Below are 27,426 nucleotides of genomic sequence, written 5' to 3'. Positions count from 1 at the left end.
GAACGGTTCATTTCGTTTTCTTTAATTTTAATATAATACCTTAATGAACTTTCAGTTTTTCGTACTTATAGATACGTCTGTGTTGAACAATCAAATACTTTTTGAGGCGTAGCGCATATTTTCCATAGAACTTCTCTGTTGCTCAATTAATTTATTTGTTTCGCTTTAGCTAGCATCATTGACACTTTAATTAGAGCTTCGTTTCTTGTATCTTTGACTGACAGAAATTTAGTTCTGTCTCGATGTTGATGGATTTTGTATGTTCCACGCGGTCTCTGTAGCTCTTAAGGAACAATGAGAATTCCAAATTGGCGAGGATAATATTAATTACTCTATGATTATGCAGATTCACAAGAAGTCGTCTTCGTGTTGTAAGGAACATGATAAATTATAATTGGTGAAAATAACTGGTTACATTTAATGAAATATTACATACATATTTTGACGTACACAATGTTTTGCTCGTATCGTGTTCGCTGTAAACACTTCTCGTTCTCATATTCATGTTTTAATTACCAATCAAAATACTTGCAACACGTTCATAAATTATTCCATGCATAATACTTGCACAGATGTAATGGTATCCATAAAATCTTTAATCGCACACATAAACAATTTCTTTCTAATACGATACTCGTTAGAACAATACTCTCTATTTTTGCACTACAAAATCATTTATTATTTTTCTCTAAATACTCAGTTGTTCAAAAAATCACCACACCTCTTTTCAAGCGTAGTAAATAGCATTTAACACTATTATCAAAAGATTATTAATTATTTTGAATACAATCAATTGATTAATACATTAATCACTAAATAACATTCACGTTAGTCAATAGCAATTGACGTTTCTATCCGTGCAACCAGTGCTTTGGTCCATCAGAAATCAAGAATATTTGCACCGAACAAAAGTGTTCCAACATTTTTTTTTTACAAACAGACGCGTACATAACGGACCGTAATAAATTAAAACCTGTTCTTCTGAATCGTTCAGCGTGATCGCTCCGGGCGGAATTCACAGGACTCTGGGAATGATGACGGTTCGGTGTCATCGACGTTATTGCGCGGTGAAATAGGAACGAATATCGAAAAAAAGAACAAAAAAGGAACGAGATTCCTTCTTTTACAGCCTGTGACACGACCTTTCGCCGCGTAATCTGTCACAGACCACAGTGCTGTAGATAGTCGGATTACGAGGAAAAAATTCTGAAATTAATTTTTTTTATTGATCTCAATACGTATTGTAGGAATTTGAGTTATAGAGGTTTTCGAATGATTAGGTTTACAAATTACAGAAGTTTGAGGTTGTACAGGTTCTCGAGTTTAGAGGTTTAAGTTGTAGAAGTTCTAATTATAAAAATTTGGGTTGTGGAAGTTCGAATTATAGAAGCTCGAATTACAGAAATTCGAGTTATAGAAGATCGAATTACAGGAACCCAAGTTATAGAAATTCAAATTACAGAAATTCGAGTTATAGAAGATCGAATTACAGAAATTCGAGCTTTAGAAGTTCCAATTATAGAAGTTCGAATTACAGGAACCCAAGTTATAGAAGTTCAAATTACAGAAATTCGAATTATAGAAGTTCGAATTACAGGAACCCAAGTTATAGAAGTTCGAATTACAGGAATCCAAGTTATAGAAGTTCAAATTACAGAAATTCGAATTATAGAAATTCAAGTTACAGAAATTCGAGTTATAGAAGTTCAAATTACAGAAATTCGACTTATAGAAGTTCAAATTACAGAAATTCGAGTCATAAAAGTTCGAATTACAGGAATCAAAGTTACAGAAGTTCAAATTACAGAAATGCGAATTATAGAAGTTCAAATTACAGAAATTCGTGTGATCGAGATTCGACTGCACCGCAACTCGCTACGCGTTCAAGTACCGTGTACAGTACACGAAACATTTACTGATAGTCATAATCTTGCACCATCAATTTTCGACTTTTTTCCTCTCACGATTAATTATACGCTCTAGATCACCGTGCGGCGCGGTGCCCGTTTCACACGTGAATTTCCATGGTTCCCGTCAGATGGCGACTTTCGTTTCGCCCGCGTGACTGATGGAGAACGGATGTGCGAGAGTTCTGCACGTTCCTCCCGTGCAGTCGATCCCGGGCACTCGAAACCTGTCGCGAACGCGGGCCGACCTTTGACTTCGCTTTCCATGAACTTTCGTGGCCTGTCCAGTGTTGAAGAGCTCCTGACAGCTCCCGGCGACCGTGCACTGGACCACGTCCACCTTCATCCCACCTGTAAGTGACAGCACGGTGTTTCCGAAACCATCTTCCGGCTTTCGTCCCTCGCTTCCGCTTTTTCGAATTTCTCGCGCACGTAAATACCTCGCAATTCACAATATCTTTCTATCTACCCGACTCGACAAATCTGAAACATGCATATGACAACCCTCTCTTTTTAATCGAAACATTGCTAAAAACAATTGAATCTGAACGAATCTTTATATTTTCGAAGATTGATCTAATTCAGTCTTCATTTAACCTGACTTAACAGAATCAGGAATACGTGACGATTCTTCCCTTTTAACTGAAACATTAGAAAATGTCAATTGCTGAATGATTCTCGTTCGAACATCTCCCGAGGTTGATCTAATTTACAGTTCCCTTTCGTATAACTGATTTGACAGATTCAGAAATGGGTATACGATAAATTCTTTCTTCCAATCTAAACATCGATAGACAACATAAATCACATTTGGACGATCCTCTTCTCCATACTGGAGATTGATAAACACTGATTTACGCAGTTCCCGATCAGTTCAACGATTTGTCAAATCTCCACACCGATCGCACTCTCGTTCATTCTATTAATAAATATCAACCTCTCGCAGACTGTCTTCCAGTTTTCCTCATTCACTTTCGATTTCCTTTCTATTTGCCTAAATACTCCAAATCCTCTCTCTCTATCTCTCTCTCTCTCTCTCTCGCTTAGAAAGCTCGTTTCCTCGGGACGCGATGGCAACGATATTTTCATTCGATTGATCGCGCCCCCGATAAACAACGCTGCGTTTCGCGTACAAGTGTCAGCAAATTGCCGCGCGACCGCAGCGGGATCGTTTTACAGAATTCCGCGTGGCAAGCGTAAATTAAAGGAGACACAGGCCGAGGAATAATCAGCTGTTCGCCGCGGTCGCGTTTACGTGTGTACATTTTTCCCGTCCGTTTCCGATCGGCACGCGGCCGCGTTACGTCGGAACAAGCGCGCGCTTCCGGTCGCGATGTAAAATCAATCGAAGGCCGCTCCGCACCATGGAGGCGAATTAGCATGTGCGACGCCTCCGCGGCGAACGATTTGTACGCAATAACCCGGAGAAAACCGTGCAATTACATCAGGCAGATTTTTGCGCAATTAGATACGCTATTGTCCGCCGTCCGCGCGCCGCACGCCGGCGATCGAAACGGCGAAACTTACTTAATTCCCGGCTTTTTCCCGATTTCCTCGCGATTCCTCGCTTCGACAGCCTCCTCCGATGCCGCGTTGGGCGATGAAATCCAATCGCGCCTCGCCGCTGTCCCATCAGCCTCGTTAACGCCTTGACTATCAATTAAAGCGAGCCTATCTCGATAATACGATAAATTCCTCGACGCTCCAGTAACCGCGTCTTTCCACGCACATATTTTCGCGAGACAATCCAGTGAGATCAGGATTAAACGGGGAGCTTGCAGTAACGATCCCATAAGCGAAGTTATTAAACTTTCACATGATTTTCATTCGCGGGAGATCTGACAGCGCGTTCCATGGATTATATAAAACAGAGGAAGTACATAAAATATCCGAAACGCAGTTCTAACGATTGTTTCCGGAGTAATACTAATTTCTCGTTAACTACGCGACTCCGTTTTCATAATTGCGTTCTTAAAAGTTGGATATCGCCGGAAGATGCACAGTTTATTCACGTTCATTCACGTATTCGACTTATATGTACCATGAATGAATCCCGTTTCCAGATGCAACGGTGGCCTTGAGCGCCATTAAAATTTCTCTCGGCCGCGCCACGGTGTTCCCGGGTAATTTATCATGCTCATCGTGAATTGATATCAACTGATACGTCGACGTGAACCGGTTCGCCGTGAATTTCTTCGCTCGGCCGGCGGCGATCCGGCGAATTATCCTCGCCAAGGCTCGCGGCAATTTTGTCGCGTGCACCGCGAGACCTCGTTAGCCTCGGCGAGACGCCTCTAAGCCGTCCCCGAGAAGAATTAATTCGTTGCCAGCGGACCGCCGCGGCCTAATGGTCTGAATCGTTACGTCAGCCCGCGCGGTTTCCGCGTAACAATTCGCTCCCGAAAAAAAGGGGCCGTTGTTTCGCCGGCTCGACGCGCGTCGACTCGTTCGTGACCACGGTCAAATTTTAAATACCCGCACTGCGAAGCGATAACCTATCTAAGTATTTTGATGCCGTCGTATCAACGGTAATTAACGGCGTCACACGTATGCGACGCGTGGTTGCGTGTCAACCCTTTTCCCAGATGGAGACTTGTAGAAATACATTTATCCGCACGACAGACGTTGACAGTGGAACTACCGAGTAGTCGAGCTGTTTTTATGACATTTAGAAGCTCTGAATGTTTGAGAGTGAACAGTTAGCGAGAGTTCAACTGACAATTGTCGCTCAGAGGGCAAGTCGATTTTTGATATTGATTTTCGTAAATTTTAGTGGAATAGATAATATTTTTAGTTATTAAAGGATTTTCTTTTAGAAGACGAAACGTTAATTTTCTCAACTTTTCTTTTCTGCACTTCGCTTCTCAGCGACTCAGTGTTATGGGAACAATTTCTCCGATAATCCCTCGTAGAAGCATTCATTATCTTCTCAATGATTTCAATTTTATATTCTACATAGATTAAAGTGTAGGTATCGCGATCCTCTTCTTTATTTCGCCGGATTACGCATGAAATATTTTATTCGAGTTTTATAAAGGCGATAGGATGTTCAATAAAATTAACTACGGAGATTCCTATTGAAAACGCTGGTCGCGAATGCGTTACATAATTGACAGATATTTCGAGTTCAAACTGAACAGACATTGTCCAGTTTCGGACAAACCGTCGAAGCGTGGTCCAGGCAGAAGGCGCTCGGAACGCCGACGCGTTCGCGTCGCACAGTTTCGTACGTGGGACCCGTTACGTAAGTCAATCGAGACCGCGCATTACATAATAATGATTATGAACGAATCTCATAATCAAGCTAATGGGAATTGTTCAACGACACTGGTCCCGTTCCCCATGAGAAACAATCGTGAGCGCGGATCTCGATCACGGGCAAATTGTCGCGCGATCCGCTCTTCTTCGGGGCGATCTCCTTATTCTGCCCTTCACGCGCGGCGATTTTGTAATTGCGCGAAGGTAACATTGATTCTGGATAACGATCGCGTAACGTCTACGGCCATTACACGTTGTATCGTACCTCTCGTGGAAATGTTTCGTGTGCACCTTGCGGGCAATTTCGATGTTAATCGGTTGCGATTCACGCTGAGATATTATTCAGTATTGACGCTTCTCGATTTGGAATTGAGCGAAAATATTGGGAAAGGGGGAAATATTGAGAAAGAAGAATAAGAAATTGTAAAATTTCTGATGCTTCGGAATTTATTCCATTTATTGGAATAAACAGCAACGATTCGTGCTTAGAAATAGACTACTGCACGCAGGCGTCGCTATCGCTAACAGAAGATACGAATTATCAAACGCGCCGGTGAATAATTGAATATTTTCTTACCGAAGATATCTCTGGAAGAATGTTTCTATGTCAATGCTGCAATGATAGTCGAGCAAAATATTCGAGATAACCGAGCTACGTTAATACTGGAACTACCGAGCATTTAATGCGATTGGTATGCAATCTCTATAAAAATTGTAACAATAGATTATTTTCAGTTTGGATATTCATCATAGTACTCAAGTGAAACTATTTCCAAAATCATTTCAAATATTCAATGCTTTTAAGATATTAATAGCTGCGACACAAATCGAAACCAGTCATTTTGATTGATAGTTCTAGTGTTAGGAATCTAGCTCATTTAGTGTTCATCGGCGACGAATAGATAAACCAAGATTTATTGGATTCAAAATTCAGCTGCCAATGATAAGAATAATTGTGGAGATTAATAAAGTTGTTCAATCGTTATATCAGTCTGCGGAATATGAAGCGAGTTCAATTTGAAGGTACCGGTGTTTACGGGCGCGTGTTGGTACGCCGAGGTTCGGGAGCAAGTGTTTTAATGGTGCTCGATTAGAACAGGTTTCTGGATCAAGGACCGTAATCCTCCCCTCGGCCGGGTATTAGGAACGTTAATTAAATGTCGCAGCGGGCCGCTGCGATAATCCGCGGCGCGATCGCGACATCGAGGAAATCGATCGTGCGAACCGGCCGAACCGCCGATTTCTCTTCCCATGCGCCTTTTCGAGGAACAATCGTCGGCAGAATTTTCGTGTTGATACATACCATTATGTCTAGTTTTCCTCGGACTCGTGGGAAATGTCTTTCTCGGGGGCTGATTGGAATTCGCTGTGTTTATGGAATGAAGAATTATTGTGGGTTGGTTAACTTCAGGGAAACTAAATGGATATTACAGCTGTTTGAGATGTTAAGTTAAAATGTTGAAATGAGATTCTGAATATTAATAGTAATTAAAATATTCGGAAGCTTAGAATGTTAATATTATTTAAAACATTGAAATTATAATATTCATATGTATTGAAGTATTATAATGAAACTTGAAATATCAGTGATTCACATGTGGGAATGAAACTTTTAATATTAATTGGGATATTGATATCATACAATATTCATATGTAATGCAATATTTATATGTATTGAAATATAAAATGAAACTTGAAATATCAGTGATTAACATATGCAAATGAAACTTGCAATATTAACATTAATTGGAATGTTGAAATAATATTTAAAATATTGATGTTAATTGCGTGAGCAATTCTTTCTGTAGGTTTTCGAACTTTCATTGTTCGATTATATTTTCATCATTCGAGTCAACTTGCTTCTGCGTTTATATTTGAAATCGTAATGGCTCCGTTGCGTGAGTTTCTTAGTATAATATCGCGGAAACGTCAACTTCCTTTTCGCGACCGGCTACATACATTCCCCGTCGGCCGAAAGTTTGGAATCATTCCGTGAATTGGTAGAAATAGAGATGTGCTTGTTAACCTCTTAAGCGAGGAGAACGGATATATCCGCCTCGGCAAGACAATTGTTCGGTTTATTTAGATGATCTCGTAACGCAAGGATTCCAGAAAGAATATTCATTAAAAGTCAATTATGAAGTCGTACGGAATTCCTCCTCGTTACGAAAGAGCCTACCGTGACGTTATCGCGTTTTATTGCCTTCCGTTGCCAAATTGCGATTGTTTGCTAATCGAGATAATACGTAACAGGCAGACGTCACTTTTAAACACACGGAATTATCAGCTGTAATATATTCACGCTCGTATCATATATTATATCAAGAATTAAATTTCGATAGAATCTGAAAAACCTCATTATTCCATTTACAGAATTACCAAGAAATAAATATGCATTTTTAAAGAAACCATCCCAGCCTTCAGAATCAGGAGAAACATGAACAAATGAATTGATAAACTAAAAATCGTCAAATGATTCCAATCTTTCGTGGCATAAATAGGTCACGACCACAGCAAACGTGTTATCAAGAATATTATAAAGAAGTAATCGCAGATAAAGAGTGCAAAGAAAATCGTGAGAAAAAGATTTAACTCTTTGCAGTGCAAACTAGTCTCGGTTTCAAATAATATTCAACATAATCACAGTTCAACACTTTAACAACGCATTTAATAACATTCAGGAAGCAATAAAATTACACTTACATAAACTGTAATTAAGATATCACGAATAATTGTAGTAAAATTTGCTAAAGTACTCGTTGAAATGGAATTGAATGTCCAGAGTGCCATGACACAGCACGGCGAAGGGTTAAGAAGTTTCCATCGGAATCCTCGCGAGCGATGAAAAGAAATATAAATGTTCATGTTAGGTTCTTCCCATAATCCCATATTGGAGAAGCGAATCACGTATACGTCTCGAAGGATTAAGAGATCTGAAACGTGGACGGCGCCTATGAGCGTACGCGGCCCTTTGTTCGTTCCACCGTTCCGTCACGTGGGAGGATAAGCACACGCGGCCGCATATCGTCTCACGATTAACGAGCGCATTGTAATAAATTAGGAATTATGACGCTGGCTCCCTCTGCCCTTTCGCCCGCAGTAATTGACGAGCTGCGTTTCCCTACGTCGATCCCCTTGACGCGGACAGTTCGATGATTACTCTGGAGGAACGGAATGACAACGTTCAGCGAGAATGAAATCGAACAGCTAACTGAATATCTTGTAAATCGAAGGACTTATTCAAATGAGAACGTAAACGTGTGTATATTTGTCGTTTAATTACTGTTTTCTGGGCACGTCGTTATATAATTCTTTGGATATCGATATTCGCGATTAATCTTCTTTAAATATCTCTTATTTCGAATATCTTTAAATATTCATTCTAAAATGAACTGTTCATTGGTACTGAAAGAATCGCTGAACAAGGTGTGAATTAAGAATAATTATCCGCGAAGCGTTCGAATCGAAGTAATTGTCTTGATACTCGTATGGAATGATACGAATCGTAGCTACATTTTGGATGAGATATATTTGATACATCTCATACGATGAGATACATTTCGAATATTAAAGTTTTTAACGAAAAAGAATATATTCATCTTTCGCCAGTTGAAACCATTGGGACTGTAGAGGTGATTAACAGCGGTCTCGTGGCGAAATGCAGATAACCGAGCGCGTTTATTAGCATACTTACCCACGCCGTCGGTTTTCCTCTGTATTATGTAAGAACATTGTGTCGGTAGTGTTTTAACGAGCAGACACGTGGAATTGGGAAAAAGCCTTTTCACATTCTAATTGGGGATTCTTAAATGCTTGATTACCATAAGGTGTTAATTGGCGTACGCGAGCTAGTTACTTTGTACCGGATCGTACACCGGTTTCTTTTCATTGTTCATCGGCCCTTTGTTCAAACCAGACTAGAAATTTAATTAAGAACCCCAGGATATTCATCTTTGTACATTAATTTACAAAAACTCGTAGCCGAGGAGAACTTTCTTCCGTCGACGAATGCCACAGAATAATTCCATAATTAACACAAGAACTCCATAAATCCTATTGAATTTATTATTCCATTATACCCTACGTTTCCCTAGTTTCCACTAAATCAAACATTTAGCGCAGAAATTACCAATCCCGTCAGATCTACCGAAACGGTACGCGTTCGTCGGCCATTTTCCAAGATTCCCAGCGCGAAATTCAAAAAAAAATTTCCTCTCGAGGCGTTCGTAGCTTCCCAATCCCATTTCTCGACGTCAACGCGTTAATTCAAGCAATAAATAAACACAGCACACGACCCACTGATCCCATACGAGTACCTACAATCGCAAAGAAACATTCGCAAGCTTCCTAACAAATTCCCTTCCCGTTCGAACGTTTTAAGGCAGATTTCGATGCCGGCGACGTCCGGCTCGTGGAAATTACTCTGGAAGAAGCGACGAACCGGCGACGTGCTGGAAACCTGGCACTCCGTGTGCCCGTCGTTCCTTTCCTCGGTTACGTCACGTGGGAAGTTAGGCGCGTAGGACGCGTTAATGCGTAGCCGCCGATGGCACGTATCATAAAGCGAGAAAGAGGATCGTCCCGTACGCTGAACAGAGAAAGAACCAAAGATAAAGAGCGAAAAAGCGAGAGAGACAGCGATGGATAGAGATAGCGGCGAACGAGCGAGAAGGAGAAGGGAGGAAAAGAGTGGTGGATAAAGCGAGAAAGAGAAAAAAGAATCGTGCCGCGTTAACTCTTACGTTTAAGCCCCGTCCACACCGCGGTCACCGCGGCGACGAGCGGGGAGATCATAGATGATCGCAAATTGCCCGCAATTGGCAGGAAGTCGTGGCAAGGGGGACCGTTTCTACGCCCCCTCGCACTCTCTTCGCCGTTCATTAGCCGCCGCGTTTGCGGTTCCATTTCGCCCGGCGCACCGAATTGATTTCAAGTACGATTAAACCCACTGCACGCGAATCTTTGACGGAATGCGATACCCACTCTGCCACCTGTGATGGGATTTCGAGATCCTTCGAGGCTGGATCGTTCGTCTCTCGAGGCGAATCGAGTTTCCAGGGACGAAACGATCGAGGATTGATGATAACGAATGAGAAAGAATCGTTAGATCACCTCTCGCGAGGAAACGAAAGGTGAGAAGTATAATTTGGTTGCTCTGAGACACAGTAGATTGCGAATGTTTCTATTGGATTGTGTTTTGGATGAGTTTTAGAGGAATTTTGATATCTGAGTTTGTTCTTGAATGTGTTGATTGTTGTTATCGATGATTGGTAATGGTAATTGTTAGTGAGATTGCGTAAATTCGGTGACCTAGAGCTACGTTCGCGTGGTTTTCGCGCGATTGGAAACAAAAGGACGCGAGTGACAAGCGAAACGACCGCGCATATGTGAATAGCGCGCAACGTCGTTTATGTGAAACATTGAATGAGGTATTTTAGATACATCGATGCGTTGTGGTTCGTAATTATCAGCCCAATCGCGAATGGCGATGAGGAACCCGAGAAAGATGCGCGACTCGACTAATTCGTTTCTACCAGGAAGCGAAACAGAAAGCGAAGTAACCTACGAACGCCTCAGGTAAACTCAGAATTGCGCGCGGTGATTTATGGTTTAATTGTCGTGCAACCGATTTCCGACGCGTCCGTTTCGCAAGAGGAAGCGCCGAGAGCCCGGAGTAGATCGCGTCTGCGCCGTGACCGCCGAATGTTACGTGAACCTTCATTATTCAGACGCGAAAACGTCGCCGTGTCAGCCGACGGTATCTCCCATTGACGGATTCGCCTTGCTCCCGTGATCTGTTACACATTTCAAAGCAGCAGAGCAATGCGACTCGCCGAGCCATCGAAATTCAACGATACTGTCGGCTGATCGCGATAATCGTGTCAACATTGCCCCTCGTCATCTCACCTGTGCAAAGAAGTTCGTCTTTCTGTCGCCATTAAATATTGAACACGTGCAATCTAGAGCCCCGTGTTTTCTGAGTAAAGTCAGATAAACCTTGGAAACCATACCAAACACCATAGACAGAAAAGGATTCCGATCGTTATAATTGAAATGAGAGAAATATCGAGGAATAAAATATGATTCTAAATTTAGATAAAATGCTTCAAATCCATGGGAGAAGCGACTCGAGAGTACGGTAGACAATATGGTTGTTTAGTTGAAAATTCTCAGCGCACCGGCGGCAATTCAGTGAAACCGTCGGTCCTAATTACGCTCGCGATATTTAAGTGAACCCACTCGAGGAAATGCAGGCTAGGATCTTAACGAGAACGATCCGCGACGCGCCGAGAGTAAAATCGCGGCGGGGATCTTTTATTCAGCGGCTCGACGCGCGCCTCTCGATCCATTATTTACACGTACAGGGGGCCCGGGATGTTTAATGCATGAAAAAAATGTGTCGAACACGCCGACACTGTTTACCGAGATCCCAGTTCCCGATAGCGTGACCGTGCGCCGCGGATTCTCCGCCGGGCCTTTACAATTCTAAAAAGACGCGCCGCCGCCCCAATAACGTCGCACGAGGTTTATCGATCACGCTTTTTTCGAAATTTTTCATACTGCGATAACGCCGTCGTTTTATCTTTCGCTTGGAAGTTTGGAGTAGCGTCGGCGAAGGTTGTTAGTTGAATGCTGAACTTCACAAAGTACAGAAAATGCGAGGAACTCTCGCCAATTGATTTGACGTAGTACGATTATAAAGTTTGATACTTAATACTAACCCTTTGCACTCAGAAGTTTTAGAAATATTTGAACATTTTCCGATGAGATGAAGACGATATTTTGTGGAACTAGCAGAGAAATACATGCATTGAAGAACAAAGCAATTTTACTTCAATATTTCTCAAACTGATGCGTTATATAAGGTGTAATATTAACACTTAGCCAATCGAATAGGGAGAATTATCATTATCGGTTATATTATCATACGGTTAAATTATCATTATCAACGGTGAGTTCTCCGACTACCATCGAACGCTCCTCGATCCTCCGAAGAAACATAATAATCATCCATGTCAGGATTCCAAAAACATAAGAAGCCACCGAAAGAAATTCGATGTTCGTTGCATCTCGCGTTCCATTCCGTTTGCCTTCGTCACGAGGCTCGACCAATAACAACGACGCGCCCAGACTGAGGCGTCAGTTTCCATGGCTACCGGGCGCTGCGATTGGCCGCCTCCCCTTGCCCCTGTGCACTTCTAGCTCGACGATAGTCGGCCAACAAGCGAGAGATGCATCTAGCTGCGCGAAGAGTCGTCGCGCAAGGCGTCTGACGAACGCGGGATCCTTCCGGACAGAGGAAAACGATCTCGCAGATTTCCGTCGACCTTGACGTCTCTCCCGTCTCGCAGCGGGACGTTCGTAGGAAAGTGACGGACCGCTCCGCTGAGGCCCGCCTCGTCGTTGTATAGGTGAGAGGCTCCTCTGTCGGCGGGGCGTCCCGTTAGGGGACCTAGAAGGCCCAGATGGGGCCCAGAGTCAATCGTATCGACCCGGTTCCGAGCACACCGGAACGGATCCTCGTCGGGCGAGGATCGGTCGATCAGTCAACCGGCGCTCGATCGGCTACGCGGAGGTTCCCGCGCGCGGAAGGATTGTCGGACGATTCTCGCTGGCAAAATGGAAACCATTGGCTCGCTGAACACTTGACTGTAAGTCTCGACGCTTGAACCCTTTGAGGCACATTAATTCATACAGATTATTATTATTATTACTAACTTTTATTATTATAAATTCGATTATCATAAAATCGTGGTTCCCGCGCGCGGAAGGATTGTCGGACGATTCTCGCTGGCAAAATGGAAACCGTCGGCTCGCTGAACACTTGACTGTAAGTCTCGACGCTTGAACCCTTTGAGGCGATATTAATTCATACAGATTGTTATTATTATTATTAACTTTTATTATTATAAATTCGATTATAATAAAATAGTGTTAATGGTTATTATTAACACGACTGTCACTCACCATTTAATTTCATACAGTGAAACTATAAAATTTGATACTTAATATTATACTTCGTATAACGCATCGATTTGAGAAATATTGAAATAACATAGTTTTGTTCCTCAATACGCGTGATTTCTCTTCGAGTTAGTTTCACAAAGTATCGCCTTTCTCATCGGAAAGTGTTAAATTTCTAGTGAAAAACTTCTGAGTCGAGAAGGTTAACCCTTTGCGGACGAATGTCGACATTGTTTGATGAAGTGGTTGTTTGATTAATGCTTACTCTCTTAATGGTGTTTGAGTATATTCTTCACGAGGGAATGAATAAATTTTATGCAACAGTATACTCACTAGAGATTAATTACCTTTTGCTGTGAACATAGGAATTTTTGTGAGATTTCGTTAGGTAAATGAATCGAATTAATAGCTTGATCTATTGTGTGAGAAAACATGTGATACGAACAGCGTTAAAGGATTAACGATTGATGTTCGAGTGACTGAATATTGTTTGAATTGCTATTGATACAATGAACGCTTGGACCTTAGTCTAACATGTATACTTAATGTTTGTTATTAATACTAACAATCTTGACTGTACAAGCAGAACGTACATCATATGCGTGGAAGACAACGTGTTAACTAGTTCTCACAGCTTGATCTCAGAGCAGGCGATCAAAATAGTCGAGAGGAAAGGTTCTAAGTGGCTCACAGGTGGTCCACGAGGCTTCTGAAGTGTCAAAATTCGTTTAACCACTCACTGCGATCATAGTTACGCGTATTATTGCCCCATGAATCAACAACGAGCCGAGATGCAATGAAATTCACGGGCCTCCATCGTTCCAGGCATCTCGTGTTTAAACGGAATACGTAATCGTCGCGTGTGCTCGTGAGCTCGTTGGTTCCGTGCCGTTTTATCTTCATCTTCTGCTGCCTCTACTTCTCCTCTTCCTTTTGCTCGGTTCTGTTTCGTTGGTGGTCAACGAGTTTCCTGGTAATTCGGTGCGATGCGCAGTTTGCGTACTTATACGTTTGCATTTCGAAACTATCAGACTATTAATTGGCATTTGAAATACGGATTTCGAAAGATTATTCTCGAAAAACAGTATATGGAGAATAATGGATTTATTCTAATAGAGATTCATTTGATCTGATTGATTGATTTTCTACAATTTTCCTAATATAATGTGCTTTAGATAGTTCACTGTGCAATGGTCGCATAAATGCTTATCGATGATTCACGATGTTCAGTTTCAAAATGAAGAAATAGTTTCCCTACTGTTTTCCGTCGACTGTTATTGACTTTGATTCAATTTCGTTTCAGGAAACACTGCCAGTCCCTTTATCGCGAGAAGCTCGCGAAGGAACGAGCCATGGGCCGCACAGGATACACGTGCATCAGGCACGTCTTCTGCTCCCTCAACGTTCTCATCTGGGTATGTGAAATCTCATCTGTTATCAACGAAATACATCGCAATTCATCTAACGAAGTAGCCTTACGATTGAAAAATATTCAATCACACGGACACTCATTCGTTCATAAGTAACACAGTGCAGACTTCCAGGCTTGCTTCTAACTTTTCACGGTATATGCAAGAGACAAGCTGTTTTGTAATCTTTGGAAAGTATTCGGAGCAGAACATTCGAGTATTCCGGATGAAAAAGTAGTTAAGTCTGTATGAAATAAGCGTTATTTACGCAAAAAGGGAATATCATGGTATAACTGACGCGGTTCTTATTGGAAAACGGTTGTAATGGTGCATATTCGGAATTTCATTCGGCAGTTTATAATTAGTTGAGTAATTCTCGCAGTTGTTACTTTGTTTGTAATTGAGAGTCGGTAAATAGATTCTAACAGATATGGTGGAGTAATAGACAAGTCAATTAACCGACTCCGCGAAGCAAGTTTATTTGCCGAGCGTAATATTCTATTTTAAAACGCACGATGTTGCTCGAACAATCATTGCTATACACGCAATGTTCCCGTGAAGCCATTTGCCTCGCGGAATCGCCAATGACTTATGAATAGCTACTTTTGTACCGAATGACTATTAGCTACTTGTTCGCGGCAAGATTTTCTTAGCCGTGTGCCGCGCAACACGCGTTACCGTTAATTCCATCATCGTCCGTAAATGCGTCTCTCTAACCGGTTAAAAATAAATATTCTCGGTGATTCCGCTGACGCCGCGCCGCGCGGATTAAAAACACGCGTCCAAGTACCGTGGAACAGTCACGCTCTCGAAGATCGGCCAACTTGACCGTAGCGTATTGAAACAATCGAACGAAGTTTCATTTCTCGAACGATCTCTCGCGTAGAAATAGAACGTGGACATTGAACAATACGATTAATGGATAACAACGGATCACAGTGATTGACACGAAAATCGTCAAGAAACTATATCAATTAAAAAACCGAGACTATCATACTTCTTCCAGTGAAATTGCGTAATCGTTGATATAACAATCGACGCAACTTTCTGTTTCTCTTGACAAAGTATCAGACTATATAGAATATTGAAATCTCGGAACGAAAATTTAGAGTGTCATCTATGGATTCAACTGGATAAAATCATAATCAAATTAGAAATAAAATTAGCAATGCATCTATGGATTCACTAGATAAAATCATAATCCATTAGAAATCAAATTAGCAATGCATCTATGGATTCACTGGATAAAATCATAATCCATCAAAAATAAAATTAGCAATGCATCTATGGATTCAACTGAATAAAATCATAATCCATCAAAAATAAAATTAGCAATGCATCTATGGATTCAACTGAAATCATAATCCATTAGAAATAAAATTAGCAATGGCATCTATGGATTCAACTGGATAAAATCATTAAAAGCAAAACCGAATCCCAATCTCCATGGCAATCTTTATAAAACTACTTAACTATTCATTACGTCCCGATCAATATGCACACTTGTCTACTCACTGTCTCAGTTAAACAACATGATTCATTATCCCATTACAGAAAACAACGAACATTACCCAAACCGTCTCACTCCCAATTAGAACAAGCACCTCAACTAGTCATCGTTCTACAGCTCGTCGGTTACACCAACTATTTGATTAGCCCAGCTACCCTGATCCCAATTACTTCAGATAACGAACACCGTACAATAGCATAAAACCTCCGATTTTTTCAGCGAACGCCCATGCGCGCGAAACGCTGCGCGCCGGTAACCGAAGCCCACGCGTGCGATTTAAATCGACGCGCATCGTCATTCCTTGCATTCCTGCGCCGCTCCGCGCGCCTCTCCTCACGAATTTATTGTTCCACTTGAAACCATCCGTCCCCGCCGCGTGCTAACTCTTAAATAGGACATTGAACCGTGCTCTATGAGCTATGAACTTACGGTACCGGCGAAGACGCGCTCGTGCCCCCCCTTCGCTCCGCGAGACTCTTCCTTGTCGCGACGCGATGCGACGCTCGCAACAGGTGCACCCGCTGACGCTTCCTTCGCCTCGAGTTATCAAGCTGATTTATGAACGTGCTTCGACGTCCCGAGGACGGGGCTCGAAACTTACGAAACACTTCGCAGACGAGTTTTATTGTTTAAGTAATACTGGAACGAGTTTCGCGCGGTGCTCTCGTTTCTTGGCGTTTTGCGCCCGATCGATTAGCATCGTTCTCGAACAGTGGAGTGGTTAGTGTCAATTTTTTCAGTGTTAAAGAATTCTTTCATGTTGTGATGGGAATGATCTCGATGAGCGTGTTCTTGTAATTTTTATTGGGAATCTGGAAATACTTCCGCTGTTATAAATTGGTAATGGATACTGGATCTGTTGTTATTTAATACTGAATATAATTATTATTAAATTTCATTTGAAATATTCTAATTAGCTTGCTATGAAATCATTATTAGATATGTCTATTCCAAATATGGCGATACAAAACATCTAACAAACCTTGATCGACGCCTATAAAATAGTTCCATCGCCCATTTAGAACTCGAAATCCCAGAAGTCCGTTTCAAAAGGCTAAACAAGAATTCCTCCGTCGGAAACCGGTTCATCCGGCTATTTTCCTTAGTCCCGGTTACACACATACTGCCCTTAACCCATTTGCATCGTTACCGCATGTACACGCCCTTGAACTGGACTGCCAATGAATAATCAATCAGTACCATCTCATTATTCCTTACTATTCGCCATTACCATCATATCTATATACCGCACATACATATTTCTAGTTTAATCATTCATCTCTAAACAGATTACAATCTGAACAATGGAATATCCTCCATTTTATCATATCTCTGAAATGGGTCAATCGTACGGTCGGTCGGTTCTCGGTGTGCACCGGCCCACGCCGCTTGTACGAATGCCCGCAGCTTAATCATTCGAGTAGAACAGAAAAACTTGAAAGGTCTCGATAATGGAATATCCTCCATTTTATCGTACGCTCGAAACGGGTCAATCGTACGGTCGGTTGGTTCCGAGTCGCGATTCCGTGCACCGGTCCACGACGCGACCTAACCTATACGGAGGATTTCGCGCGGGAACGCAGTCGGTTCGGTAATCAGAGGTAGCCGACGCGCCCGGCAGCCGTTATCCCGTCGAGATCCTTAACGGTACCCGTTTCGCGAGCGGCGTAAATCGAGCATCGTCTTAATCGGGGCTGAATCGCGAGACCATCCGTCCGTCCAATGGCCGGCCATTGTGCCGGCGCAATGGCGGACGCCGATGGAACCGGTGCAGCTGGCGTTATCGGGTCGGCCGGCGACGCCGCGCGGCGCGATGCTCCAGGTGATCCTGTCGACGACTCATAAATCGCTCGACGCTCGAGCGAACCGGACCGGATTGGATAACGCGGCGCGTTTACCACCGAGATACTAATTTACACGGCAGTTCGGCGCGCTCGCCGATCCCCGGGGTCAATATTCCGCTGGCGGCGCGCGGCCTCTCTGCGTCCGACGCTTGATTAGCCGTTGTCTTATCTGCCGGTGACTGCCCCGTCGAGGACTGGAAACGTCCCCGCCCGCGACTAACTTGACAAATTGATCGTGAACTGGTACTCCTTTCTATAACGGGTGCTCCGGTTCGCGCGGCGCGGCGGTTCGCCGTCTTCGATGGGGAATTGAATTACGTCGGCGACGTTTGTTCCTGTTAACCCCTTGCCCTGTGATTTCTTTCACGATTGCAACGGGTGAAGCTGATTCGTCGTTGATCGTTTGTTGAAGAGCATTTGATGCTTCTATGTACTCGTTTATTTCAGGACTGAGGACCGATAATAATGAATTTGTCTCGAGACAAAGTAGCATTTAGGTTTGTCAAATTCAGCTTCGAACTCACGTCTGCGCACGTAGCTAGCTAGTTCTAGAACTGGCTCAATGGAATAATGTAAATCAGCCATAATTCTTTATTCGAGAAACTTCGCATACGGTCTTTTATGCTCTGAATGTACTCCGAAATCCAGGAAACCAGTTTTATTCAAATGTTACCGCCGGTTGAATGAGTTTGAATTTTTCAAGAGGCAGCGGATACTCTAGATCGAGACACGAATGTTGAATCATTAGGGTATTCGGTTCGCGTCTGGAATTTTCACTCGGAAATCTCGCTTGCGTTCGTGGTTGGGAGAGATATTTCTCTTATCATCGGCACTCCGCGAAGGAGAGCATCGGACCACACAGGTCGGAAATAGGTTGATGCACAAAGGCACGGCAGAAACCGTAAACGCGTCTCGCTCGGTTCAGTGATTGCTTTAATCTGCGACCGTCTGGCGAATCGCTAAACCGCAACGGTCTCCGGGAGAGGTCAATATCTCCTCTAATCTCTCTGTCACCGATATCTCAGCGTGTCGCCAGTAGATTCGATAGCTTCCCTTTTTGAAACTGTAGCCCAAGACCGCGAAACGGCCGGCCGGGAAACGCGGGCGGGTAAATCGAGCCGTGTTCCCGCGGCTGAAAACTCGCTTGCCTCTCGATCTGCGTTTCAGCGACGAGGCGACGAACTCTCACGTTCCCGACCCACATTTCCGACGCACCGCCGAATGATCGGGATTCTCGTCGCACGAGGGAAACGTGGGTTTCGAGCGTTTCGTCGGACGGGTTCTTCTCGCTTGCATAATTCATCGGACGTAACCACCTACTCGGGCAGATTGTAGAGTTATCCAGGTTATCGGAACCGAAAGCTGCGCCGTTGTTAGCCGCGAGTGGAAAATTGACGGAAATTAGTTTTCAACGGGCGAATCCCGGGTTTTCGCAATCGACGATAGCTTTAGAACTGGAGGGACGATTCTTTGTACTTACGACAAAATGGAGTGGAACGTGAAGAGGAGAGATTTTTATTAGAACTTTAGAATGCTGCAGTTTATTGTTCGTTTTATGTTTATATTCTATTGCGTTGTGGACTGAAGAATGTTTGCTCATTAGTTCCAACTTGGCGTCAAAGTTAGCTTCCATTGGTATTCACGACGCGCCTACTAAAGGTCACTAAAATATCCTCACGAGGAAATAATTAACAACCTATTAGATTCACCTTAATCTTAATCCCTTCACTTTGATCGCAATTCCAGGCCAAACGTAAATATCATCAGTGAAAGATCTCTGAAATCTCTCAATAACTAGTTATGTCACAATTCTAGACCAAACGTAAATATCATCAGTGAGAAATCTCTAAAATCTCTCAATAATTAGCTATATCACAATTCTAGACCAATATCACCAATGAGATATCTCTAAAATCTCTCAGTAATTAGCTATACCACAATTCCAGACCAAACGTAAATATCACCAATGAGGTATCTCTAAAATCTCTCAATGATTAGCTATATCACAATTCTAAACTAAACGTAAATATCACCAGTGAGATATCTCTAAAATCTCTCAACAATTAGCTATAAGTCTCATAGTCAAACAATAGTATAAATAATCAAAATTAGCTTCCATTGATACTCGTGAAGGTGCAACTAGAGATAAGTACACCTTCACAGAATCGTCATCGACGACCAGCGAAGACGGCCAAGCAAAAATTCGCTTCACGGTCGACCGGAACCAGGCCACGCCGATCTGACCCGTGCGGTTTTTCTTTCCAGCTATGCGCCTGCGGAATTTTGGGTGCGGGCCTCTGGCTGCGACTGGCGTACTCCGGCTACATGACCCTGATGCCGTACTACAGTTTCGCGTCAGCCGACTCGCTCCTGCTGGCCGCCGGCTGCGTGACCTTCGTCATCGCCTTCTTCGGATGCTGCGGTGCCTGGTTTCAATCCAGATGCATGCTGATCACGGTTCGTAGCGTTCGGTTCCGTTTCCGCGACAGGTTCGCCTTCACGCGGGGTTCGGGTTCGCTCCTATCGGTTCTACGCACTCATAGACGCGCGCCTTTTTCGCAGTACTTCGGCCTGGTGATGCTGATGTTCCTGGCTGAGTTCATGCTGGGCACCCTGGCGTTCACCTTCAGGGCACACCTCGCGAGAAGCCTGAAGCAGGAGCTGCTCTACGGTATCGAGAAGCATTACAATCTGACTAAGGAGCCTGGAACCATCCCTGTGATTTGGGACCATATACAGTCTGAGGTGAGAGGATGTCTGAGTCGCTCAGAAATTTAATGCGGTTAACCTATTGCCCTGTGATCTCTTTCTTCACTATGATCGATATAATTTTGATGCTTGTTCTGTATCTAAGTTTACTCCAGAAGTTAATTTAATTTATATTTAAAGGAAATATATAACACTCAGATTTCTCAAATGCAGTTTAAAATACGAAATTTCACTTCAAGTCTGACATGTAGGTCAAGGGGTTAAGTCTAGTTTTGGATATTTTCTGATTTCTGTAAGTTTCTATGGAATGGATAGTATTCTTTTTAGTTGCTGAAGGATTCACTGGTTTCTTCGTTTGTTCTAGGTTAGAGTCCTTTTTATAGCTTCTGAGTATGTAATTTTTGTTTCCTACGCTTAACCGATTTGGCTTCTGAGCGAAAAGTTTCTGTTGATCCGTGCTCCTGTATCCTACGGTTTGTACTTTTCGTTTTCGAGGTCCCTGCTGTCTAATTGTTTGTTATTAAGCGTCCGTTCCATTGAACGAACTGTAATAGAATGTTTCACGTTGATTGAAAGTAGAAATAGAAGGTTGCCCGTCGATAGCGTTGCGTTGTACGCTCAGCGACGCGGCCGCGATTGAGAATAATAGCGAACGAAAGCACACGCGACAATAAATTACAGATGCATGGCCAGCATTAAATCGGTATGCTTGCGTAATTGAAGGAACTATGCATTCACTCATTCATCGGCTGCACAAGTGCATTTAATACTGCAGACGACATTCGGAGCGTACTGCGCAATGTAAATCTGTCTCCAAGTGCCATTCACCGCTTCCTTGCATTGTGTTTTTATGTTAACTTCAGAACTAAAAAGAATTACTTTACAAGATCTATACATTCTGCAATACCCATTCATTTTTCCGAGGAATAGATATTATCCATTTTGTAGATGAAAGGTTGAAGTCTGAGTTTCTGCTTCCAACGTACCTCAAAGAACCTAATTCTTCAATTCTTATAACTTCTCTCGCAAATCCTAGTTTTGGTTCTATCAGCAAATCTCGAACCTTCTATTCTCTCCAATCCCTTCTTCCATTAACCCTTTGTCCAACGACTTCCTGCACAACTATGCTTGATAAACCTCTAACTGTTAATTTATTAGAAATTGAAAATAAATCGTTCCACGCTTCCTCCAGAGGTTACCGATCAACAGAAAAGTAACATCTAATTCACCCTGGAAAGACTAAATCATACTTACCTTGAGTAAATCACATTAACCTAACCGTTAATTGATTAGAAACCAAAAAGAAATCGTTCCACGCTTCCTCCAGAGTTTACCGATCAACAGAAAAGTAATATCCAATTCACCCTGAAAACTAAATCACATTTCCCTTGATCAACTCCACTTCAAAAAGTCCTTCTCAAACCTACCACGCCATCAACAGAATAATCAGTTAAAATCGACTCACAGGACAACGAAATAACCTCAAACTCCATAGCGCGAAACACCGATCGCAAAAGAAACAGCTCCCGGCTCGAGTAGAATTTTCTGCGGTCCGCGAGGCGGGCTCTCGAGTTTCCGTTTGGAAAGTGTCTAAATCGCGGCGAACCGTTTTCAGTTCCACTGCTGCGGCGTGCAGGACTACACGGACTGGTTCTACATCGACGCGTGGCCGAAGAAGAGCCGCGTGCCCGACTCCTGTTGCATACAAAAGAAACGATACTGCGGTCGGCTGGACCCGGACGGCCGCAACAGGGAGCTCTGGTACAAGGAGGGCTGCGTGTCCGCCATTCAGATGTGGCTGGTGACCAGGTTGCACGTGGTGGGCACCGTCGGTCTGGTGGTCGCGTTCCTGCAGCTGTTCGGCCAGGTGGCCAGCATGATACTCTTCTGCACGGTCAGGCACAAGAGGTCCTCCCACACGTACAAGAGCTACGACACGACGAACACCTAGAATTTCCGATGGATCTTAGACGAAACCGGCGTCTAAGATCCATCCGTGATCGACAACCGGCACGATCACGATCTTCCTCCCCGGCGATCCTCCGACGAGGATCCGGGGAAGGTTACGATCGCGCCGCGAGATCCGAACCCCTGTAAAGTTCTCTCCGTTCCCCCTGCGAACAGGACTCGTCTCCTCTCGTTCCAGCTCGGAGGACGCGCTCCGACCTTCGATCGGATCCGGTGAACGAAATCGGGCCGAACGTTCGACGAGGACTGTTCGAGCGGCACCCTGTCGTTGGGAGATGGCTCGTTGTCTAGGATAGTTGTAGTCGTAGGTTCGATCGGTCACGCGTCATCCGACGAACAGCAGGTCAGCGTCGCGACGAACACGAGAGCCGACCGATCGGATTTGTATTCTTTCGGACTAGCCATCGAGCGATCTCCCCGCAGTAGCTCGTTAGGCCCAGGGTCGTCGGTTCCAATGAACGACGCGCACCCCTGAGCGATTCCCGAGGGAACGCTGACCCCTTGGGGTCGCGGTCGACCGACTCTCGCTTTCCGCGCGCTCCGAACGGAACAAGGAACACGAACACGGAAGTGACTGCCGTCACGGAGCCGATTTCGAACGATGAACATGGAAAATACTTGACGGAGATGTTCTCGTTTCGTGCGAGAGTTTTATGTTACCCTTAGGCTGCGGGTCTTGCGCTGATCGGGGCTTGGGAGATTCGCATGGGGAATGTTTGACAGTGTTGGAGTTTGGAGTGACGTTTTTGTTTCGAAACCTTTGGTTGCGGAAGCTTCGATTTCTTAAACTGTACCGTTGACACAATATATGTGAATCCTTCGAAACTAGAGTAATTCGGAAACATACTGTCTGAAGCAACGGAAATCTGAAGTTCGAATTATACGTTACTGCATTGATGTATAGAGTAAATTAGCGACATCCGTTGGTCGAAAGGATATTCTTCTGCATTTATCAAAAAGACAAGTTTCACGTGTAAACCATTGTTTCCCGAGTAAGGACAAATTTCCAAGCGTCGACGAAGGCTACCAACGCGCGTCCGCCCAAAGATCCGCAGCCTAGCCACAATGCATGCGAGTTTCCTTATTTACCGTAACGTAACCAATCTCTGCGTATACCAAAATTGCTACTCGCGCGAGCGGGCGTGCCAGCGCGAGCGTTCCGAGCGTTTCCCATCGAGTTTCTCCGTCCGCTGTCACGCCCGGCCGCGGCGATCGCGAGCGCAAGTATTTCTACTCGTAATCGTGTAAGTTCAAGTCGATGCTCCCGTGGGAACAGGGATCCACAGGCGTCGAGGTGTCACTGGTTGTAGCTTTAAAACCACGGGCGTGTCGATCGGACGAGGTTCCGCAGCGTATTTATTTTATTCAGTACACCATTGTACCGTAGTTGATAATTTAGCAGCACGCGTCGCCCACCACTCGAGTTTCTCCGAACGAAGACAGCCTTCCGACAGACGCCGACAGACGACGAGTTGTCGAAGTGCCGTGCGAAGTGACGACAAGCTTGTAACGTTCCACGTGTATTGTTCGATTAATAAATAATATATTTATGCGACAGTCGATCGGTCTCCGTTCGTGTACACGTACACGCGTCGTTAGAAAAACAAACAGTTTATTCGAGGAATAGGAAACGACGAACAGACAACAGGGATTCGTTAAATTGGGGCATGCGCGTCACTCCAGTCCTATGAGACGCGCGCCCACGTGGTTCAGCGCCTCCGTTATGCCCCGGGAAGTCTTCTTAGCAGCGTTTTTCGGGAACTGAGGGAAAATCGTTGATTTATGTCAAGTGATGTTTGCAGAAACTTTGAATGTGTTGATGTAGAAAGAATTTCATAGGGAATCTAGCGAGAAGAATCGATCGTCGATGGTACTTACGCTGACCACTGCGTTCAAGAAGTTGCTGAACCCTTCGAAACCGCTGACGAGGGCTCTGCCGATTCCAATGAACTTGTCCCCGGTGTTTCCATACTTCTCGTTCTCTTTGATGCCGTCGACCAATGGCGTAGGCTTGAAGAAGGCTTCGAAAACCCCCATGAACGGCTTGGTAAGCGGCCGCTCCAGGAGAGCTTGATCGGACTCCGACTCTAGCCGCACTGTTTCTCTAGCGTTCGGCCTGGTGTTAGTTACAGGCGGATTCGTCGTCACCTCTATCGATCTCTGACTTTCGTACAGCACGTCCGCTTTAGTTGGCAGTACTGTGGCCACCTGGTTTTGCGATTCACTGGCTAGCGCCTGATCAACACAGGATTAATTGACTTCGATGTAACATTTGTGTTGCAATCATTAGTGTTAGATATCCCTGGGAACGAGTGATTAGATATTAATTTTAGAATTTCGGAAGACTAGCGACAGGTGAGACGTAGATTGTGGATGCAATGAGTATACGGAGAATGAGAAAATCTGGATATAAGAAGATAATTAAGTATTATATGTTCGATTACTTTCGTTCACCTTCCTTGCGTGTTACTTCATTACTCGCGAGTTCATAGGAATTTATGATTAAATCAAGTGTGTCTCGGTAATTTCGAGTTTCCGATATTTCCTCGATGATAGCCGAGAATACGGTTCAAGTGTTAAATTCTAGGAACAAGTGATTAGCTATTAATTGCAGAATTTTGGAGAGTAGCGACAGATGAGACGTAGATCGTGGATGCAATGAGTATACGGAGAATGAGAAAATCTGGATACAAAAAGAAGATAATTAAGTATTATACGTTCAATGATTACTTTCGTTACTCGCGTGTTCATAGGAATTTATGATGAAATCAAGGGTGTCGCTGAAATTTCGAGTGTTCGATATTTCCTCGACGATAGCCGAGAATGACACGGTTCAAGTGTTAAGGAACTTTGAAAGTTCTCGTTTCGGTGACTTGTTTTTCAAGTGAATGTCCAAGCACGCACGCATGCAGCGTAGCATGCGTGCGTTCGAGCCGTGTGAATTAGATCGTTCTAATGCAAAATTCGACCTCGAGCCGAACGCGCGACAGGATCGATCGTCGTTCAGTGTTTCCACATGGCGGAGCAAAAAGACGCAGCCTTGTACCGGATTGTTACGAAATATCGACGGAAGAATGATTCAACGCGTCCTTTGGACCCCCGTTTCCTTCGTCCGAGGCGAGCCTTCGTCCGAGGCGATGAATGAAGAGAAATTAATGGAAGAGAAAGAAATGATTGATCGTGTGCAGTGCACCAATTACCTCCGCCCGATCGACTATGATGTTTCTGGCCAACGTGACTGAATTGACAAACCTCCCTGTGCCGATTCTTATCGCGTCCGCGACGCTGCCTACCAAATCCTACAAAAACCGAAATTTTGACTGGAACCGGTCCGGTTCTGGGTCGAACGATCGAAATTATTCTGCTCGTTCGAATCGTCGGTTTATTGGCTGTTTCGCGAAATTCAACTTGTTAACGAGAATAATTTCCTATGTCAATGCAAACGCTTCTTTACGTTTCTAACGGACTGATGATACGTTTTCATTTGACAAATTATTATATCTTGAACGTAATTGCTAGAGTAATTACAGTAGCACCTCGATGTTTCATTTAGATCGTTCGCCGTTTGCGAACTGGAACACAATGAGCATTCTTGGATTTCACATTAGAATTTTATGAATACATCTTGGAAAATTAAAATTTATCTTTTATCTGAATCGTTACTCAATTAAATCTGATAACCGAGGTTCTAGTGTGTATAGAAGCTTCCAATTTGATCTGATTAAATACTTTCTGACCAAGGTAGAAGTAAACGAAATTCGGGATGTCACTCACTCGTCCTTGCTCGAACCTCGACGTCGTCTTCGAATCATCACTCGTCGTTGTTCCTATACTGCCGGTGTTCAACGAGAATTTTGTTGGCTGCTCCGTAGGTAAAGCGAATGATAAATCAACACAGAAGACGAGGACGATCACACTTATCCTTAGAATACCGTGCGTCTTCCTTGTATCCCTCATCGCGATGATTCTGACACAGATTGTCACCAATTCGGATTATAAAAACACGATCGATAAAATCAACTTTCTGTCAGAATAATTACTCAGATTCTTGATTTGAAAGTGATTCTGTCGGCAGAAAGAGAGACTATAGTGAAAAGAGTCTATGCATAGATAAAGCGTTATTATATCAATACATTATAGCTGAAATATTATTATTGTAATATTGCGATATTATTTTTCATTGAATATAAGGATAGTTGTTTCGTATGTTATGATGTCGATCAGTTTTTGCTGAAGAAAATTTGTTTACTTGATGCTCGCTTACCTTTCGTTCACTGAGTCTATCATTCGAAAATCAGGGAATAACGAGATAAAAGTATGTTAATCTAGTATTGAAGATACTCGTCGCTTTCGCAGTCACTCGGCAACTAACAGATTTCATTCCGTCCCGCTATAAACTCGCCGCACGATCTTACGACACGCAGTTACTTTCTCTTTCGATTTACTTCGCGATGTTAGTAACGCCACATACGATTCCGCCGGGACCCGCCTCAATGGCTACGTGCTTCCTCGGAAGTGCGCGCGTGATCGACAGAACGCCACGCGCTGTTTCATATCGCAAGGAGCGATTTATCGCGACTTTCCTCGGGAACGATCGATTTTTTATAATTTCAAAGTATTCGTGAATTTCTGGAAGTGTAAGTATTGATATGATTAATGGTAGATCGAACTCAGATGAGGGTTTTAGTTTTCTTATTTAGAAATTATTGGTATCTGGAAAATGGTAAATATCCAAAGTGAGTTTGAAAGCAATAGTTTTACTTGGGTACTTGAGGAAATTGAAAAAATGATTGTTACAATTTTTATAAGGATTGCATATTAATTCTATTAAATGTTCGGTAGTTTTACTGTTGAGG

General features: G+C 43.5%; 2 protein-coding genes across 4 annotated transcripts; one reads left to right on the top strand and one right to left on the bottom strand.

The window, feature by feature from the left end:
- Positions 1 to 80: 80 nt before the first annotated feature.
- Tsp5D (Tetraspanin 5D) lies at positions 81 to 24,130 on the top strand. 3 transcript variants are annotated; one of them, XM_031983944.2, is made up of 6 exons: positions 12,592 to 12,817; positions 12,938 to 12,996; positions 14,434 to 14,545; positions 20,159 to 20,350; positions 20,456 to 20,638; positions 22,218 to 24,130. In XM_031983944.2, exons 3-6 carry the CDS (start codon positions 14,483 to 14,485, stop codon positions 22,551 to 22,553), a joined length of 774 nt encoding a protein of 257 aa, XP_031839804.1. In that variant the 5' UTR covers positions 12,592 to 12,817; positions 12,938 to 12,996; positions 14,434 to 14,482; the 3' UTR covers positions 22,554 to 24,130. The 3 variants fall into 3 exon arrangements, with proteins under 3 accessions (XP_031839801.1, XP_031839804.1, XP_031839803.1); XM_031983941.2 differs by lacking the exons at positions 12,592 to 12,817; positions 12,938 to 12,996 and adding an exon at positions 81 to 2,260; XM_031983943.2 differs by lacking the exon at positions 12,938 to 12,996 and having other exon boundaries at positions 12,597 to 12,817.
- Positions 23,926 to 27,322, bottom strand: LOC116430172 (uncharacterized). The gene is made up of 4 exons (XM_031983945.2): positions 26,835 to 27,322; positions 26,345 to 26,537; positions 24,449 to 24,805; positions 23,926 to 24,331 (listed from the first exon to the last, which is right to left on the bottom strand). The coding sequence occupies exons 1-4, from the start codon at positions 26,855 to 26,857 to the stop codon at positions 24,245 to 24,247; spliced, it is 660 nt and encodes a 219-aa protein (XP_031839805.1). The 5' UTR covers positions 26,858 to 27,322; the 3' UTR covers positions 23,926 to 24,244.
- Positions 27,323 to 27,426: the final 104 nt, after the last annotated feature.

Source organism: Nomia melanderi, chromosome 6 (genome assembly GCF_051020985.1).
Source record: "Nomia melanderi isolate GNS246 chromosome 6, iyNomMela1, whole genome shotgun sequence".
NCBI lineage: Eukaryota > Metazoa > Arthropoda > Insecta > Hymenoptera > Halictidae > Nomia > Nomia melanderi.
The sequence above is the reverse complement of the archived record's forward strand: the minus strand, read 5'-3'. Positions and strand labels throughout refer to the sequence as shown.